Below are 18,637 nucleotides of genomic sequence, written 5' to 3'. Positions count from 1 at the left end.
AAATCCAACCTGAATAAACATTTATAAGCAAAGAAAAGATTAAATAAACCATCTTCCTACCTGTGTGAAAGTGCTTCAGCCATCGTTTGAAGGAAACCGCCGTTTGTTGCCGCGCAGGGGAGGGAGGGGAAGGAGACAGCGGCTTGTTGCCGCGCAGGGGAGGGAGGGGAGGGAGACAGCGGCTTGTTGCCGCGCAGGGGAGGGAGGGGAAGGAGACAGCGGCTTGTTGCCGCGCAGGGGAGGGAGGGGAAGGAGACAGCGGCTTGTTGCCGCGCAGGGGAGGGAGGGGAAGGAAAGGAGACAGCGGCTTGTTGCCTCGCAGGGGAGGGAGGGGAAGGAAAGGAGACAGCGGCTTGTTGCCTCGCAGGGGAAGGAGACAGCGGCTTGTTGCCGCGCAGGGGAAGGAGACAGCGGCTTGTTGCTGCGCAGGGGAGGGAGGGGAAGGAAAGGAGACAGCGGCTTGTTGCTACGCAGGGGAGGGAGGGGAAGGAGACAGCGGCTTGTTGCCGTGGAGGGAGGGGAAGGAGACAGCGGCTTGTTGCCATGGAGGGAGGGGAAGGACACAGCGGCTTGTTGCCGCGGAGGGGAGGGAGGGGAAGGAGACAGTGAGAAGGGAAGCCTCAGTGCTGATGGCAATGTGGTTTTATTTAAAAAAAATGTTCAAAAATTAAACCGCTACAAAGAACTACAAAAATGGCCGAGTGCCAATTTTTTTTCACACTGAGCATGCGTGAACGCTGCAACGCACACGCGCAGCTATGCCGGCAGGAAAAAAACTAATTTAAATAGTACCCGCCCCCTCCCACTTACAAAATCGGCGCGAGTGTAGGTCCCGCCCCCCCTGGGCGCCGCGCCAAACAGACAAGGAGCTGCAAAGCGCTCGAATAGCGCGTTTTTTTACTGGCGCTGTTTTAGGCGCGAAAAACGGGCGCCCAGCTCTGAGGGGCGCCCGTTTTTTATCCTGTGGAAACTTGGGGCCCTTTGTATCTACTCTTTTTTTTTTTCTGTGGAGTGGGAGCAATTTAACATTTTAGGCTAGTTACCTTTGTCCTTCTACCATCTCATTCTGCCCTTGGGAGGCTAAGTTTAAATATTTACATTTATCTGTGCCTTCAGTATTTAAAATAAAAACTACAGTTTCTTCCACAAAAATAAGTTTAGTATGTGAGCCTTTCTCAAATCTTGGAGCCCTAATTCCCCAAATTATTGTCGTCATTCTTGTGTGAATTGTCACTAATGCATCAATATCCTTTCTGAAGCACAGAACTCAAAATTGCATACAATATTGTAAATGCAGCCATATTCCATTGTACACTGTTTTAAACTTGAATGCAAAAACCGTATAACTGTCAAGTAAACAATGTATTGGATTGCAATAATCTCTACAGTGTGCTTTTTTTTTCTTTCTAAGCTTTTCTTGTAATTAATTCACATTGCACCCTGTGCAATGTAATCCTTGTTTCACCACTTTCCTATTCGCACACACGTTCTTAAAATTGCCTGTTAATCTTCTGATATTTTGTAACTCTTATTTTCAGTTTGCAGGATCAGTTGCGCCATCTTTATCCTAGGCTGAAAGTTTTGGCATTTGGAGCCAAACCCGAATCTACATTGCACACCTACTTTCCCTCCTTCTTATCCAGAGCAACTCCTAACTGTCCTCCAGACATGAAGAAAGAGGTGAGCGATGTTATGAGACTATAGATGACTAATAAAATGCAATTTGATGTGCGAGTGGAAAATGAGCTAGTTTTAGTTTGATTCCTATAAAATGCATTCACAATACCTCAGTTTTTTTTTAAAAAGACTACAGCTCAATCTTGTACAAGACTTAGTTTGACATTGTTGCAACTGTTGTTGATTACAAGGTCGAGAAGAATATTTAAAATTCCTGAAATTTAGAGGACTACAATAGCAGTTTTTGCATCAAAAGTTAAAAATAATATCCAGTTCTCTTGCACTTACTATTTTATTTTAACATCAAACTAACTTCCAATCTATATCAAATATTTTATATGAAGGCTTATTGAGTGATTTCTTTGAATGGGGATATTGAGTTCTTAATCTTCCATAAATCCATATCAAGAAATGTATTAATTTTAGGGAGGATGTGAAGGCCTTGGAGAGGGTGCAGAAAAGATTTACAAGAATGGTTCCAGGGATGAGGGACTTCAGTTACATGGATAGAATTGAAGCTGGGATTGTTGTCCTTAAAGCAGAGAAGATCTAATAAAAGTGCTCAAAATCATGGGGTAGATCGAGAAACTGTTCCCATTGACAAGGGTCGACAACCAAAGGACGCAGAGTTAAGGTGATTGGCAGAAGCACCAAAAACGACGAGGGAAAAAGCTTTTTACGCAGCGGTGGTTAGGATCTGGAGTGCACTGTCTGACTCAATCGTGGCTTTCAAAAGGGAATTGAATAAGTACCTGAAGGAAAAAAAATTGCAGGTCTACAGAGAAGGGCTGGGGAGTGGGACGAGCTGAAGTGCTCTTGCAGAGAGCTGGCATGGGCTCGACTAGCTGAATGGCCTCCTTCTGTGCTGTAACTATTCTATGATTCTACGATTATTAAAAATAGTACGGGTACGACCTCCCAAATCTGGAAACTTCTGGACCGAGGCAGTTCTGGATTTCGGAACCTATTTCCGAAGTCTGGAAATGCCTGGGTCGAGGTTTGGGTATTTCTGGAATTTGGAGACGTCCTGAATCCAGAAACCTTATTTGGCTCAGCGGTGACCTGTAGTTGCTTTAAAAAAAAAAGGCCTATTTTGCAGCCCTTGGGACTGTTAAGTATGAAGACCTGCAAAAAAAGGTAAGTTTAAAGTTTTTATCAATTCTTTTTCAGCGATAGTATAGTTAAGTGTCTTGTGAATGTTTTTTGATTTTTTTTTTTGGTGTCTGCTGGGGTGGGGGGAGTTATTTACTCTTTTTTTTAAAAAAAAAATTTCAAATCGGTCTTTTGGCACACTTTTTATATGGAAGGAGGATCACTAATGGCATGACTGGTACATTCACTGTCAGCGACACACTCTAACTTAGAGCCAGGGATCCATGTAGTCTTGAAGGTGCCCAAGATCCTGCAAGCTGATGCCAGTTGTTCACTTAATCTCAACGCATGGAGCCAGATTCTGTTGCTTTGCATCAATCAATCACCAGTCTCCGGCTTCCACCAATCCTTGCATTGCAACAGCTGCAGGAAGAAAAGTAAATAGCGAGTGGCACAAGATCCATTTGATCACCACTATCATAAGACCCCAACTTAAGCTGCGTTCATACTGGCTGTGAAAGATGTCGGGATTTGGGAGGTCGTACCTGTGTATTTTGAAAGCAACGAGAGATTATTTTCACATTATTTTTGGCCTTCTCATTAATTTGCCCAGCTGGTAAAGTAGTTTAGCTGCATAGGTCTGGAAGATTACTAGTTTGATCCCAGTCTGTGCTGAGTTAATTGACCTGAGACAATGTATGGTCTCAGTACTCCTGGACTAGAGAAAATTAATTGAGGTTCCTTACTAGAATCCAGTGATTCTTGTTGAAAATTGCTGTGGGGGTAAGTTGGGGAGGTGACATCCCCCCCCCCCCCCCCCCACTGCCCAGATGTTGAAATAGCCTGTGTACATTCACTGCTGAGAGTCTCTTAAATATGCAATTGGGTTAATTATCAGAGCAATTGATGCCCATGGAGCTTTACCTCTGAAGAGTCAGAACTCTTGGGAGAAAATGAAGGTTGAAATGTGACATAATAAATAAAGAGCAAGAAATAAGTGTGCACTTTTTTTGCTTGCATGTAACCAATTTATTTTGCATTACCTGTTTACTGGGTCTCCCAGTTGTGTTTAATGAGAACTTTAATCTGATACTTTTTTTCAATTGATCAGCCAATCAAGCCAAAGGCAATGTAGCAATAAGGTGCAAAGTAGTATGAATTGCATATCTTTTGTGAATTGGTATAATGTGAAGCTAATGTCCCTTTTTCTTAACTTTCAGCTCTTAAAATGTATGGTTGAATGCTTGACCACAGATTTGAACAGTTTCAGCGTTTGGCGGCAACTGTACACCAAACATCTCTCTCAGTCCAGGTGACTAGTGCAAAAACTCATTGCATAGAGGAACACTGAAGAGCAAATGAGTGGTGTAATGGGCAAATGTCCTTGTATTTTTTTTAAACATGGCAATTTTTCCAGAGTGTATCTATATGTAGACTTACACTGGAATAAGCTGGTTTGTCAAACCAAATGATACTGCTATTTTGAGTTCTGTTTTGAGTGAGCTGGTCTATTGTGGTTGGAATTTCTGTTGCAGCTTATGAATATTTTGAGCTGTTTAGGTTTAAATGCATGTTTTGATGCTAGTAATAAGTCCAGAGTATGGTTCTTGGCCATCTATTTTCCCCTTGACAATGAAGCACTTTTTTTATTTGTCATCAGACCTAACTTTTCAGAGCCCCCTGCAATATTTGGATCTCAACCACAATGGTTGCCAGAGCCTATTTAGCGTGGCAAACAGAATTATTTAGGATTCTTCTCTCCTGCCTCCTCTCCTCCAAATTATTAAAAACTGAAGTGTTTTGGGAATTCCACTTTAGTTGCTGCCCAATGCAGGACCCTGGTTCAAATTCCTTGTCCCAATTTAGAAAGCAAATATGAATTCTCAATAGCCTATGGTGTGGCTTGGTTTGCATATTGTGCATGGGCTAATTCATGTTGTGCAGGCAGTTGCCAGCTATACCATTTGGTAACATTTTAGTATTCTGACTTAGATATTTTTTATTAAATGGAGTCCTCATTTTTAATCGGCAAGGAGCATGTGATGCGAGGGAGTGAATTTACACAGTGGTTATTGAAGCACTCTGGTGTAGTAATTGTTTTGATTGGCAATTGGCCTCACCTTACTGAGCTACTCTAGGGCAGTTCCTTTCTCGTGTCTTAGTTTGGTATTTTTTTTCCACAAATAAATAAATATTTAAAAAAAAAAAGGATAATGTTGATTTACCTTAATAGTATGCAATTGTTCTCATCATGAATTTACACTTCCACTGTTGGCGTTTGTCCAAAATCTGTGTAGTCAAACATTGTTAATTAAACTACATTTTTCTAAATTGTTTTCATGCTGCATCTGAAGGACTGCAGTAGTTTTCCCAAACATTTAGTTTCCTCCAGAATACCTGTGATTGATGCTGAGAGCTTGTTGATATCTGCCGGTCTGTGCGGAAGCATTACTTTAATGCTGTGTAGACTAGTTCATTTGCTTTAAGGACCTAAAAAATCTAAGAATGGCAGAAGGCCCACAGGGCACATACTGTTGCTCTGTTCAATCCATTTCATTTTCCTTGGGGAAAGTTCTACAAAATATTTCCTATTTATACTTATAATCCTAACCAGATAATGAGCCTACTTGATTTTTTTTAAAACACGCATATTTTAACTGCTTTAGCTGGGAGCCTATTTTGATTTATCAATTTGTCCTTTTGAAAAATTCCTTTTAATGTCATTGTGTTTGAGGCTAGTTAATTTTGTAATTGTATCCTTTGGTTCATTGTGCAATCCATGTTAAATAATTTTTTTTGTATTTACATTATCTGTTCCTTCTTGCATTTTTCCACTACCAAGCTTAGATTTGCTAGTCTGCAGTTTGAGAGTTCAGGTCTCTTTTTTTTATATTACATAAGTATATGCTGTTCAATTTCTGGTTACAGCATCTATATTAATGCAACTTAACTGCCTACTTCTACAGGACCATTTAAAAATTGCAAAATTTTGGCTTGCATTTGCTCATGGCACCTTCCCATTCATGTCAAATGCTTACAATTTTATTTTGCTGGAGTATCAGATGTGCAATTCAATTTCAAGGTGAATAGTACATTGATTATTAAGTGATTCTTTTTTTCAGTCTTCTGCTAAACAATCTTTTGGAAACTTGGGACAGCATTCCAGTCAAGGTAATTTTGAGTTATTTTCAATTGCAACTAAACCATTTTAGCATGCAGGTTTAGCATAACTTCCCTATTTTTCAATTCTATATCTAGAATAAATCCGATTGCTTGGCTTGCTTTTTTTTAACAGCCTTGCTAACCTGTGTTGCAACTTTGATTTATACATTTGTACTCCAAGATCCCTTTGTTGTTCTACCCAACCTAGACTCTTGCCCTCCAAGTAATAAGTGACCCCCTTATTCTTCCTACCAAAATGTAATGCTTCACATTCATCTGTGTTGAATGTAATTTGCCAAATATATGTCCATTCTGCAAGTTTATTAATGTCCTCCTGTAATTTGTTCCAGTCCTCCTTAGTATTGACTCTGACCTCCCCCCCCCCCCCCCCGCCCCTGTCATCTGCAAGTTTAGAAATTGTTTTTGATTCCAAAGACTAAATCATTAATGTAAATTGTGAATAAGTAAGTGGTCCCAGCACTAATCCTTGTGGAACACTGCTACCCACATTCTGCCACTGTGAATAGCTACCCTTTACCCCAACTCTCTGCTTTGTCTTGAAGCCAGCTAGCCATTCATTCTGCTACTTGTCCCCTGACTCCGCATTCTCTGATCTTGTTCATCAGTCTATTGTGGGGTACCTTATCGAAGGCCTTATGAAAATCTAGATAAATTACATCTACTGCATTACCATTGTCTACTCTGTTAGCGCTTCAAAAAATTCAATGAGGTTGGTCATGCAAGACATTCCCTTTTGAAATCCAAGCTGACTATTCATTATTATATTTCTGGTTTCTGGATGTTCTATTTTCTCCTTTTAGTAGGGATTCCATTATTTTTCCTACTGCCAATGTTAAGCTGACTAGTCTATAATTCCCTGGACATGTTCTATCCTTTTAAATATAGGTCTTGCATTAGTTGTCCACTGGTCCTTTGGCATTGCTCCTTTTTTTTAACCAATTATTAAATGTGTAGTAATGCCTCTGCTATCTCTTCCCTAGATTCTTTTAAAATGTGTGAATGCAATCCATCTGGACCAGGGGTTTTATCCTGAGTTTGATTGATTTAATATCTTCCCCCCCCCCCCCTTTTTTTTAATGCACTTGTCTCATCCTCCAGTGCCATGTCCATCTATCTATCTCCCTGGTAAATACTGAAGCAAAATAATTATTTAATATTTCTACCATCTCTCTATCGTTACCTGTGGTATTATCCTATCTGTCCCTTAATGGGCCTATTCCCATTCCAACCTTTTTTTATTGATGTACCCATAAAATATTTTACTATTTTGTTTTATAATTCCTCAATTGTATTTAATTTCATAGTTCCTCTTTACCTTCCTAATTGGTTTTTTGACTTGTCTCCTAATCTCATTATCCCTTATAATGCACTCCCCTGCTGTCTGAAATTAATATATGCCTCTTTCCTTACACAATTGTTCCCTTATGGTTTTATTTATCTATGGAATCTCATTAGTGTTTAGTTTCATTTCTTCTTTTTTTAGAGAAATATATTGTTCCTTCACTCTGTTGAACACCATTTTAAATATTTCCCACTGCTGAGGAAAAGCAGAGGATGGTGGTGGTCTGGAATTCACTGCCTGAAAGGGTGGTGGAGGCAGAAACCCTCATCACATTTAAAAAGTACTTGCATGTGCACTTAGAGCCGTGACCTACAGGGCTACGGACCTAGTGCTGGAAGGTGGGATTAGGCTGGATAGCTCTTTTGACAGACATGATGGGTCGAATGGCCTCCTGTGTTGTAATTTTCTGTGATTCTATGTTCTACATCGTTGTTTGTCAATATTGTTTGCCATTTTATTTTCCCAAGTTCAATTTTCAGCCCATCAATATCCGCTTTTCTCCAATCTATTACCCTGGTTTTTGTCATACTTGTGTCCTTAGTTATCATTTTAAAGCGTATTATATTATGGTCACTATTGCATAGATGTTCCTCTACTTTTGCTTCTCCTTTTTGTTCTGATTCATTCCCTGATGTATATTGGTTTAGAAAGGAGACCTGTACACTTTGTAAAACTCCATTCCTTTATCCCCTTTACCTCCGTCTTCTGTCCAATTACTATCAGGGCAGCTGAAACCCACATGATTTTTGTTTTTTTACTCATTTCCCTAATTTGTCTGTATATTTCTTCATCTCTTGTCCATGATTAGATGCTCTGTAGACCACACCTTTTATCTTTTATCTCTATCCATATGGATTCTATTTTTGTCTTGCTGATTGATGCGTCACTTTTTTTTTTTACTGCCATTGTTATCCCTAATAAATACAACTACTCCGTCTCCTTTTTTCTTATATTTTTTTTCTAAATATGTTATACCCTGCAATGTTTAATTTCCAGTCCTTATTTTTCTGTAGCCATGTATCGGTAATCTTGCATTGTGAAGAACCAGACAGAGCATGATTGCTTCCAGCTCCCCTGTTTTATTATGGACACTGCATTGCTGTACAGACAGTTTAACTCCTGTTTAATAAGATTTACTCTATGTTGAACCATCTTTTTAGACTCCTTTTCTATAACTCTATTTATTCCCTTGCCATCAATGTCCTCCTTACTTTATTCTTGTACTCTCTCTTCCTGTATTGTTTATATTTAGGTTGGTTATGTTTCTTGTAAATCCTTCCCCCACCCCATCATACTAGTTTAAAGCCTTTGCCATCTCCCTATTTACCCTTTCCACTGGTCCCATCCCAGTTCAGATGGAGCCTGTCCCATTGGTACAGCTCCTTCCTGTCCCAGAACTGGTGCCAATGTCCCATGAAAAACTCCTCTTTCCCACACAAGCCCTTTGGCCAGGTGTTAATTCTTCTGATCTGTCTGCTTTTATGCCAATTTGAACGTGGTTCAGGCAATAATCGAGATTATCACCCTTGAGGTCCTGCTTTTTAATTTATAGCCTAACTCCTGATACTCTTTCAGCAGGACTGGAGAGTGCTGTATTGTAAAGAAAAGAGTCTGGTGCCATCCACTGCTCTATAATTAATAGATCTTTGATGTAATTGGTTTTCTCTTTGTTTTATTTGTACATTTTCTTAATGCTACTGTACATTCTAATAACACTTTTTTCCCAATAAAATGGGATTTTCCGTCTAATAATTTTGTGCTGTAAATCAGGTGCTATTATGAAGTTACTGTTTTCTTGGCGCCATAATTCTTTTCCAAAGTCGCAGTTTTCAGATTTGTTGCAATTTTAAATTATCACGCAGAGTAGTAAGTTTAAGTGTTTGCGTTACTTTTAATTTAATAGTCAAGCATGATAAAGCTCCATTTGTACATAGTCTGGATTGGTCTCTATCAGTTGTTAAGGGGTTGTTGGTGCATTCATTTTTTTCATTAATCATGTGAACCCATTGTTCTTTGTGTACCTCCCAGCGGGAAAGCTCCCTCAGCATGGAGTTGGAACTTGTGTTCTTAAGCTCACTCTGCTACCAATCAGAAAGGGCTAATTGTGATCATGCTTAACATCTCCAGCAACGTGCACATTTTTTACAAGGATTTACAACACTGAAACAATTCAACTTGGTGTTTATCTTCTATGTGAGCAGTAGTCCTAATCCCATGTTCCCGCTTTATTCCCATCTCCCTTCATTCTCTGTGCGCCCCCCCCCCCCCCCTTTCCGTCAACCATCTACCTCTCGACATGGTGACAATGTGGTCTTTACTATTTTCTCCTAAACACAGGCACGAGGGAGGGGAGTGGTGTGGGGAAGGAGCATTATTTCTATTTTGGAAATAAAAGGGGATTGTGCCCCCCCCCCCCCCCCCCTCAAAAGCAAAAATCCTTTGCACAGTTGGAAAATTTGTGACTAAACAAGTGATCCTGTTTGCTAAGTTTTATTTTGGTGCGATCGTGTCAGATTCACTTTTTGTTACTTGAGAACTGTTTCACTTGCAAGTTAATAAAATAAAAAGCAGAACTTAAAATGGTGCATTGTGAAACTTTTTTATGGAGAAAAAATAATTGGTCACAAAAAAGTGAGACAGTGACAGGACCATGATGGATTTTATAAATGTGTACTGGATGTAAAACTTCTAATGTCGATGGGTATGTTTCTGTGCAGCCTTGATGAATAAATGAGTTTAACATTGAACATCCTTAATTGCAGGTGCAGAAAACTCTGCAGGAAACTGTGCGTTCATTTAAAGTTACAAATGAAGAACTGTCTGGAAAAGGTGTCACAAATTCACAGGAAATAGGTGCCTGCAACACTGCATGTAATGTAAGGGATTAAATGTAATACTGTTTTAAAGCGTTAGAATGGGCACATCCACATTATTCTGTTGTTTAGTTGAGTTGGGCTACCCTTGCCTGGTTCCACACTCCTTTGCAGTAGACTGAAAATCTCCTGCAGTGGCTTCTCTTCCTGCCCTTGCACTGTTGCCTCTGGAATACTCCAAGGATCTACTCTTGATTGACCCCTCCTATTTCTCATCTACATGCTGCCCCTTGGTGACAGCTTCGTTCCATGTATGCTGACAACACTTAACTCTACCTCACCACCACACAACACAAAAGCAAAATGCTGCAGATGCTGGAATCTGGAAGGGTCATCGACCCAAAACATTAACTCTGCTTCCTCTCCACAGATGCTGCCTGACATGAGATTTCCAGCATTTTCTATTTTCATTCTACCTCGCCACCACCTCTTTCGGCCTCTCCATTACCTCTGTTAGGCTGCTTGTCTGACATCCAGTCCTGGATGAACCAAAATTTCCCTTCACTTGGAAGACTGAAGCCTTTGTCTTTGCTCCCCCGCCTCTTCCCCCCCCGGCCATAAACTCCATTCTCTGGCCACTGTCTTGGGCTGAACCAGACTGTTTACAAACATAGCATTCGATTTGTCACTAAGCTGAGCTTCCAACCCTATATCCTTTACATCACAAAGACTGCCTACTTCCACCACAAAGTGCTGGTATCCGCACGTGCCTCAGTCCATCTGCTGCTGAAACCCTCATCCATGCTTTGGTAATCCATAGACTCCACTATTCAAATCCTCTCTTCCACCCTCCATAAACTTAAGCTCATCTAAAACTCAAGCTCTTATTGTAACTCTAAGTCCCGTTCATCCATCACAACTGTGCTCTCTGACCTATGGTTTTTTAGTTCTTGTGTTCAAATCCCTCCATGAGTTTGCCCCCTCCCTATATTTGTAACCTCCTCTAGCACTACAACTCTCCGAGAACTCTTCCTCCAACTCTGGCCTCTTGTACAAATCTGATTTCTTTAAACCCCCCCCATGTTATCTGCCATGCCTTCAGCTCTGGAATTCCCTTCCTAATTTTTGTTTTCTTCTTTTTTAAGATGCTCCTTTTAAAACCTACACCTCTGACCAACCTTTTAGTCACCCTGTATTAATATCTTTGGCTTGGTGTCGATTTTTGTCTTGATTCTGCTCCTGTGAAGCACCTTGACAAGTCAATGCAACGCGCTATATAAATTCAAGTTGTCATAGCTAAATCGCATAGTTGCAGGTTTCTGCTCTTCCCTTATTTTTACCACTGATTTAACATCTATTTCATTTTAAGCATTGATAGTGACTGTTCTTCATTTTCCAGAACCTCCTGCAGAAGTTGAGAGCTGGCGGTTTCCCCTGGTTTCGTCTGTTGTTTGTGCTAATGATTTTTGCTGCAGGCTTTGTGATGCATGACATCAGAATACATGGATCCTTCAATGGTTTGTAAAACTATGAATTGTCATTGTTGAATGTTACCACTTTGAAGTTTGATATTACTTTGACCATGAGGTATTTCACTAGCCAGTATGCTGCTGTTCACAATCCATGATCTTGTAGTAAAGGATATGTAGAAAAGTGATAATATTTTAGAATTTCATTGAGTTTGAGAGTGATGTGGTTAAGTCTGAAACTAGAATCTTAAATTTAAACAGAGCGAGTTGGTTGAGGTAAATTGGAAAACCTAGGTTCAAAGATATGATGGTCGGTAAGCAATGGCAGACATTTTAAAATAATTCATATTTTCAAAATATACATTCCTTTTTGAGGAATAAAAACTCCACTGGAAAAGTGGTACAACTGGGCGAACTAGAGAAGTTAAGGATCGTATTCGATTAAGAGGCTCACAATGTTGCTAAAAGAGGAGTAAGCCTGAGGATTGGAAGGTTTTTAAAATCAAAGGATGACCAAGAAATTGATTAAGGAAGAAAATAGAATGAGAATAAATTAGTAAGAAATATAACCGATTTAGAACTTTTTACAAATATATAAAAAGGAAGAGATTAGTGAAGGTAAATGTCTCCAAGGGAGCCACAGTCAGGAGAACTTATGATGGGGAATAAGGAAATGGCAGAGATATTAAACAAATATTTTCTGTCTCTGCAGTAGAAGACTTAAAGAACATATCAAAGTGTGGGGAATCAAGGGTCTGATGAGAGTGAGGAACTTGAAGTAATAAAGAAAAAGTAATCGAGAAATTAATGGGACTAAAAGCCAGCAGATCCCCTGCACCTGATTGCCTGCATCCTAGGGTTTTAAGAGTTGGCTGCAGAGGTAGTGAACGCATTGGTTTTGATCTTCCAAACTTTCCTAGATTCTAGAATGGTCCCTGTGGATTGGAAGGTAGCAAATGTTACCCTGCTGTTCAAGAAAAAGAGGAGAGAAAACTGGGAACTATACAGCAGTTAATCTGACATCGGTGGTAGGGAAAATGCTTGATTCTATTAAGGACATGGTTACAGGCACTTGGGAAAAATCACTGATTAAGCAGTCTCAACACTTTATGAAAGGCAAATCAGTTTTGATGGTGTAACTAGCAAGGTAGATGAGGGGGTACCAGTGAATGTAGTATATTTGGATTGGCATTTGATAAGGTGTCGCACAATAGGTTGTTATACAGGATTAGGGCTCATGGAATTGAGGGTACTGTATTAGCATGGATTGAGACGGTTAACGGACAGCGAGCAGGAATAAACGGGTCATTTTCCAGATGGCAGGGTGTAACTAGTGGTGTGCTGCAAGATTCAGTGCTTGGGCCTCAGCTATTTACAATCTATATCAATGACTTGGGTGAGGGGACTGAGCGTAATGTATTCAAGTTCGCTGACGATACAAAGCTAGGTGGGAAAGTAAGCTTTGAGGAGGACATCGAGGCTCCAGGGGATATAGACCGGCTAAGTAATTGTCAAGAAGGTGGCAGATGTGATGTGGGGAAATGTGAAATTATCCATTTGGTGGGAAAATGAAAAAGCAGAATATTTTTTTCAAGGGCGAGACTGGGAAATGTTGGTATTCAGAGGGATTTGGGTGTCCTTGTACACATCACAAAGTTAACATGCAGGTACAGCAAGCAATTGGGAAAGCAAACAGTGCGGTAGTCTTTATTGCAAGGGGGTTGCATTGTAAGAGTAAGGAAGTCTTGCTACAATTATACAGGGCACCTGTAGTACTGTGCACAGTTTTGGTCTCCTTACCCATGGAAAGATGTATTTCCCTTTTTAGAAGGGGTGCCATGAAGGTTCAGTAGATCGATTCCTGGGAGCAGAGGGCTGTCTGATGTGCAGAGATCAAGTAGAATGGGTCTATGTTTTCTCTAGTTTAGAAGAATGTGATCTCATTGAAACATTTAAGATTCTGAGAGGCTGTTTTCCCCTGACTGGAAAATCTAGAAGTAGGGGGCATAGCCTCAGGATAAGGGGTCGGCCACTTAGGACTAAGCTGAGGAGAAATTTCTTCACTCAGGGTTTTGAATCTTTGGAATCTCTACCCCTAAGGGCTGTGGATGCTCAGTCGCTGAGTATATTCAAGATCGTGATAGATTTTTGGGCATTATGGGAATCCAGGGATGGGGTGCGAAATGGAGTTATTGTAGAATTTCAGCCATGATCTTACTAAATGGCGGATCAGGCTTAGGGGCTGTATGGCCTACTCCTGCCCCTATTTCTTAGGTTAATGTTGAAGAACACAACATACCGCTTAAAATGGCTTCCAATGATTTGGGGCCAATAGCAATGTTTTCAGCTAAGTGGGTAGATTGCAAATGTTACACCCCTGCATTTAAAAAAGGAAAGAAAAAGGGGAGATGGATAAACCTAGCATCTACAAGCCAGTCAATGAAATGTTGGTGGTGGGCATAGAGATTAATCTGGGACAAAATTAATTGGCACTTGAAAATGTATGTACTAATAAATGAAAGTCAGCACAGATTTGGTAATCGTGTTTGACTAACTTGATCAAGTTCTTTGAAGTAACGGAGAGGGTTGATTAGGGTAGTGTAGTTGATTTTGTGTAAGTGGACTATCAAAAGGCATTTGACATAGTACCACTTAATACATTTGTTAACAGGATTAATGGGGCAGTGGCAGCATGGCGACAACATTGGTTAAGGGACAGAAAGCAGAGTGCAGTGGTGAGTGGTTGGTTGCTTTTCAAATTGGAGGGAGGTATACATAGAAACATAGAAAATAGGTGCAGGAGTAGGCCATTCGGCCCTTCGAGCCTGCACCACCATTCAATAAGATCATGGCTGATCATCACCTCAGTACCTCTTTCCTGCTTTCTCTCCATACCCCCAGGGGACCACTGCTATGTACATGACCTGAAATTGGGTATACATGCCATAATTTCATACTTTGCAGATGATATCAAACTTGGAAATCTAGTAAATGTGAAGATAGTAACAAACTTCAGAAAGACATAGACTGGTAAAATGGGCAGACACATGATACATTTTGGTAGGAAGAATGAGGATAGGCAATATTATCTAAATGGTACAATTTTGAAGGAGTTGCAGGAACTGGGGGTGTGTATTCAAATCTTTGAAGATGGCAGGACAAGCTGAGGAGGTGTTTTTTTTTTTAAGCATATGGCATACTTAGCTTTATTAAGAGGCATAGAGTACAAAAGCAAGAAAGATCTGCTAAGCCTTTATAAAACACTGGTTCTGCCTCAGCTGGAGTACTGTGTTGAATTCTGGGCACTCCACTTTTGGAAAGAGGTCAAGTCCTTGGAGAGGGTGCAGAAGAGATTTACTAGATTGGTACCAGGGATGAAAGACTTCAATTATGTGGAGAAGCTAGGATTGGTCTCGAGGAAATTTGATACAATAAATGAAAAATTTCCAGTAGCAGAAGGGTCAGTAACCTGAGAATACAGGTTTAAGGTGATTGGCAAAAGAACCAGCGGCGACATGAGGAAACATTTTTATTTAGTGTTCTGGAATTGACTCTGTGGTGGAAGCAGATTTAATAATCAAAGGAGAACTGGATAAATATTTCAAGGGAAAAATTTACTGGGCTATGGGGAAAGAGCAGTGGTGTGAGAATGTTGGCCTTTATTGCAATGGGGATGGAGTATAAAAGCAGGGAAGTCCTGCTACAACTGTACTGGGTATTGGTGAGGCCACACCTACAGTACTGTGTACAGTTTTGGTCACATTATTTAAGGAGGGATATACTTGCATTGGAGGCAGTTCAGAGAAGGTTCACTCGATTGATTCCTGAGATGAGGGGGTTGACTTGTGAAGAAAGGTTGGGCCTATACTCATTGGAGTTTAGAAGAATGAGGGGTTATCTTATTGAAACATATAAGATACTGAGGGGGCTCGACAAGGTAGATGCAGAGAGGATGTTTCCCCTTGCGGGGGAATCTAGAACTAGGGGGCATAGTTTCAGAATAAAGGGTCGCCCATTTAGAACTGAGATGAGCAGGAATTTCTTCTGAGGGTTGTAAATCAATGGAATGCTCTGCCCCAGAGAGTTGTGGAGGCTGGGTCATTGAATATATTTAAGGCTGCAATACAGATTTTTGAGCAAGAAGGGAGTGAAGGGTTATGGAGAATGGGCAGGGAAGTGGAGCTGAGCCCAGGATCAAATCAACCATGATCTTATTAAATGGCAGAGCAGGCCCGAGGGGCCAAATGGCCTGCTCCTGCTCCTATTAGAATAATTGGATAGCTCTGCCAAAGGACGATAGGCCTAATGGTCACCATCTGTGCTGTATCATTGAGAACATCAAACTCTGTCTCTATTAATGAGACTTGTGAATTGGCAATTCTGAGATGTGAGCAGCGTGTGCATTTGTTGTCTTGTCCAACCTTATTGAGAAGTATCTGGCTTCAGACAACACAATTCTTACACCCATATTTAGCATACTGTCAAATATCTTTTGAAATTTGCAAGATTGCACTTTGAAGGTTCAATGCCACTTCAGTGTTATCTTTTAGATGCAAAGCTTGTTTTAAAGATATTTTAAATTATTACAATAATCAATGTGTAAATTGCTCTTTTAAATTTCCAATTTATTCTTGGGTACGAACAAGTTTACATGTATGATTCTGCTTTTATGGTCACAGACCACCTTTATGTTGATGGAATGGTAGCTCTTTCTACTCTTAAATTATGCTGCGTTCAAACTGGAAGCATGTATAAGTGCAGTCAACTATGCTCTGTACTTGAGAACACTTCCACATGGTGGAAGTGCAGAACTCACTCAACGCTGTCTATTTTCCACAAGAAATTGAAATGAAATAATTGAACTGTTTCACTTGTCTGTTTTGTATAATTGTGGACTGAAAGTTGGGCGATCCAATGGAGATTTATTGTATTTGCCTGGAATGAGCCTGCTTGATAAAATTGGAAAGCGGTGTAACCTTGACTGCATCCCTGTGCTGGAAATGGCCTCCAAATCTGGCTAACTGAGTGTGTGGAGTTTGGTATTGGCTCTTATTAGGGATGGAAGTTGGCTGGCAGTCTTCAGTCAGATTCAAATAAGAAACTCACTCCTTGTATGCACAAGTGGCAGTGCAAGGGTGTGTCTGAATGGAGTGTCTAAAGTGGTATTCCTCCTGAAAAGAGAAATTACTAAAATTGAGAGAAATTACTATGGGCATACAATGGATGGAGTCACTGACCTAACCTGCACAACAGATTTAGGTAGCCAGCAGGATAGCTCCAATGTTTCAATAACTTTGTCGCAATGAAATCGAACAAGAATAGCAACTTGTATTTAACTGGCCTTCCAGAGTAGTGCCCATTTTACATTGCCTGCTGGGTGAGCACCCTTCTTCATGCCTCCCAGTCACATTATGGGGAGGACTTTTCATCAACATATAATTGTAGTTGTGTGTGATTTCTCTAGGATGGAAGCGCTTTAGAGCCACATTAGCATGCTATGCATAATGGTCTCCAGTGCTCGGTAGTCAAAAAATGCAGAGAGCTGGTGCCTGATATGAGTTAGCTCTTTGGGAAATTCAAACAGCAGGCACTGCGGCTTGATTTATAACTAAATTGAACTTGGTCTCAAATGATAAGTTGTATACTGCTAGGGGCATTTACATAAGTTACTTGCTTAGTATGATTTGAACTAGTTGAACCACAGATGCCTGTTATGGAGAAGTATCTGAATCCCATTATTACTGACTGATCATTGATTCTATTTGAACACTTCTTCCTCAGCATCGTCTTCTGCTCATGTCCTACGGCAGTCAGGGATGATGTCGGTGTCTCAGCAGGCTTGGAATAAAATATCTTATTATTCCAAACTGGGAAACAGGTTAGTGCAGTGTGGGTGTGTGCTAAGATTGCCCCAAAATGTTGCCACTTTTTTTTTAGCTGTTCCTTCATACAAAGAAAATTTGAATAATACTCTTGGACTTTCTCCCTTGAGCTACTCTCCCATTATCTCTTGCATATCAAAAGTCTTTCATTTATTCCTTTTTTTTAAAACTGTCGTGCTTCCTGTAAAGTCACACAGTTTATCACCATTTTTTCCTCTAACTAACTGAAATTTGTATTGTCCAAAATATAAAGACATTAAACATTACATTAACACAATTAAGATTGCCTATAAAGATTGTCATTTTGTGTCGGAGTACTTTCATTGAATATTTTGAGTCGAAGGACTTGAATTTAAAAAGTCTAATCTTCAACTTGCAGCATTGTACATTACATGGCATAATATACCCCTATGTAAAACAATGCATTCTGTACCTCACCAGGATCAGTGTCACTGGAGAGCCACTTTGTGAAGTTGTGATTTGAATTGGCCAAATTGAGTTTTTAAATACACACTGTGCATTGTGGGAGAGTTGGTGGAATTTTCAGAATTGAATGAATTCACAATTATATCCATATTTCTTAAATCTGGTTTTGGCCTTGGATCTGTTGGATTATGCAATGAATTCTAACTCTTTTTTTTTTTAAAAGCCAGATACACATGTAGAAGGTATAGCTAATTTTCCTAGTTGATAGCACAAATAGGGAATAGCTAGTTGAGGTTAGTGGGGTCTGGCAGAACTCTGGGTATAAAGGTCTGAGAATTTGAGAGGGTGATCCATGGGTGTGGGAGGGTGGTTCTGGGATATGGAATTGGGGTGGTTCTGGGTTGTGAATGCATTTGAGTGGTATCCCAAGATCTTGCTATAGTGTAAGGCGTGTCCTAGGAACTGAGCGTTTTTGGGAGGGAGGGTGTTGAAGTACTGGAACTGGATTCTCAGGTAAATTTCTGGACGAGGCATACCTCCAATCTCGCCTAGCAAGTAAATCTATATATGATGCATAGTGAAGTCACTTCTCCAATTGCCACTTGCATTCTGTTTACATTCAACACTCTGATTCCAAAAAAACTTCTGGGTGGAGAATGCAACTGAACATAAGAACATAAGAATTAGGAACAGGAGTAGGCCATCTAGCCCCTCTAGCCTGCTCCGCCATTCAAAAAGATCATGGCTGATCTG

At 40.3% G+C, this 18,637-nt stretch overlaps 1 protein-coding gene across 2 annotated transcripts in view; it reads left to right on the top strand.

Moving 5' to 3' along the window:
- Positions 1-18,637, top strand: part of tmem214 (transmembrane protein 214) — a 61,281-nt gene that overhangs the window by 33,012 nt on the left and 9,632 nt on the right. The window contains exons 9-14 of one of the 2 annotated variants that reach the window (XM_070885112.1): positions 1,539-1,680; positions 3,990-4,081; positions 5,892-5,940; positions 10,057-10,170; positions 11,507-11,624; positions 17,358-17,454. In XM_070885112.1, coding sequence (XP_070741213.1) covers positions 1,539-1,680; positions 3,990-4,081; positions 5,892-5,940; positions 10,057-10,170; positions 11,507-11,624; positions 17,358-17,454 — 612 coding nt within the window. The remainder of the gene's footprint in view (positions 1-1,538; positions 1,681-3,989; positions 4,082-5,891; positions 5,941-10,056; positions 10,171-11,506; positions 11,625-17,357; positions 17,455-18,637) is intronic. The other variant, XM_070885113.1, reaches the window with a different exon arrangement.

Source organism: Pristiophorus japonicus, chromosome 7 (genome assembly GCF_044704955.1).
Source record: "Pristiophorus japonicus isolate sPriJap1 chromosome 7, sPriJap1.hap1, whole genome shotgun sequence".
Classification (NCBI taxonomy): Eukaryota; Metazoa; Chordata; class Chondrichthyes; family Pristiophoridae; genus Pristiophorus; species Pristiophorus japonicus.
Note: the sequence above shows the minus strand (reverse complement) of the source record. Positions and strands in the feature narration are given on the sequence as shown.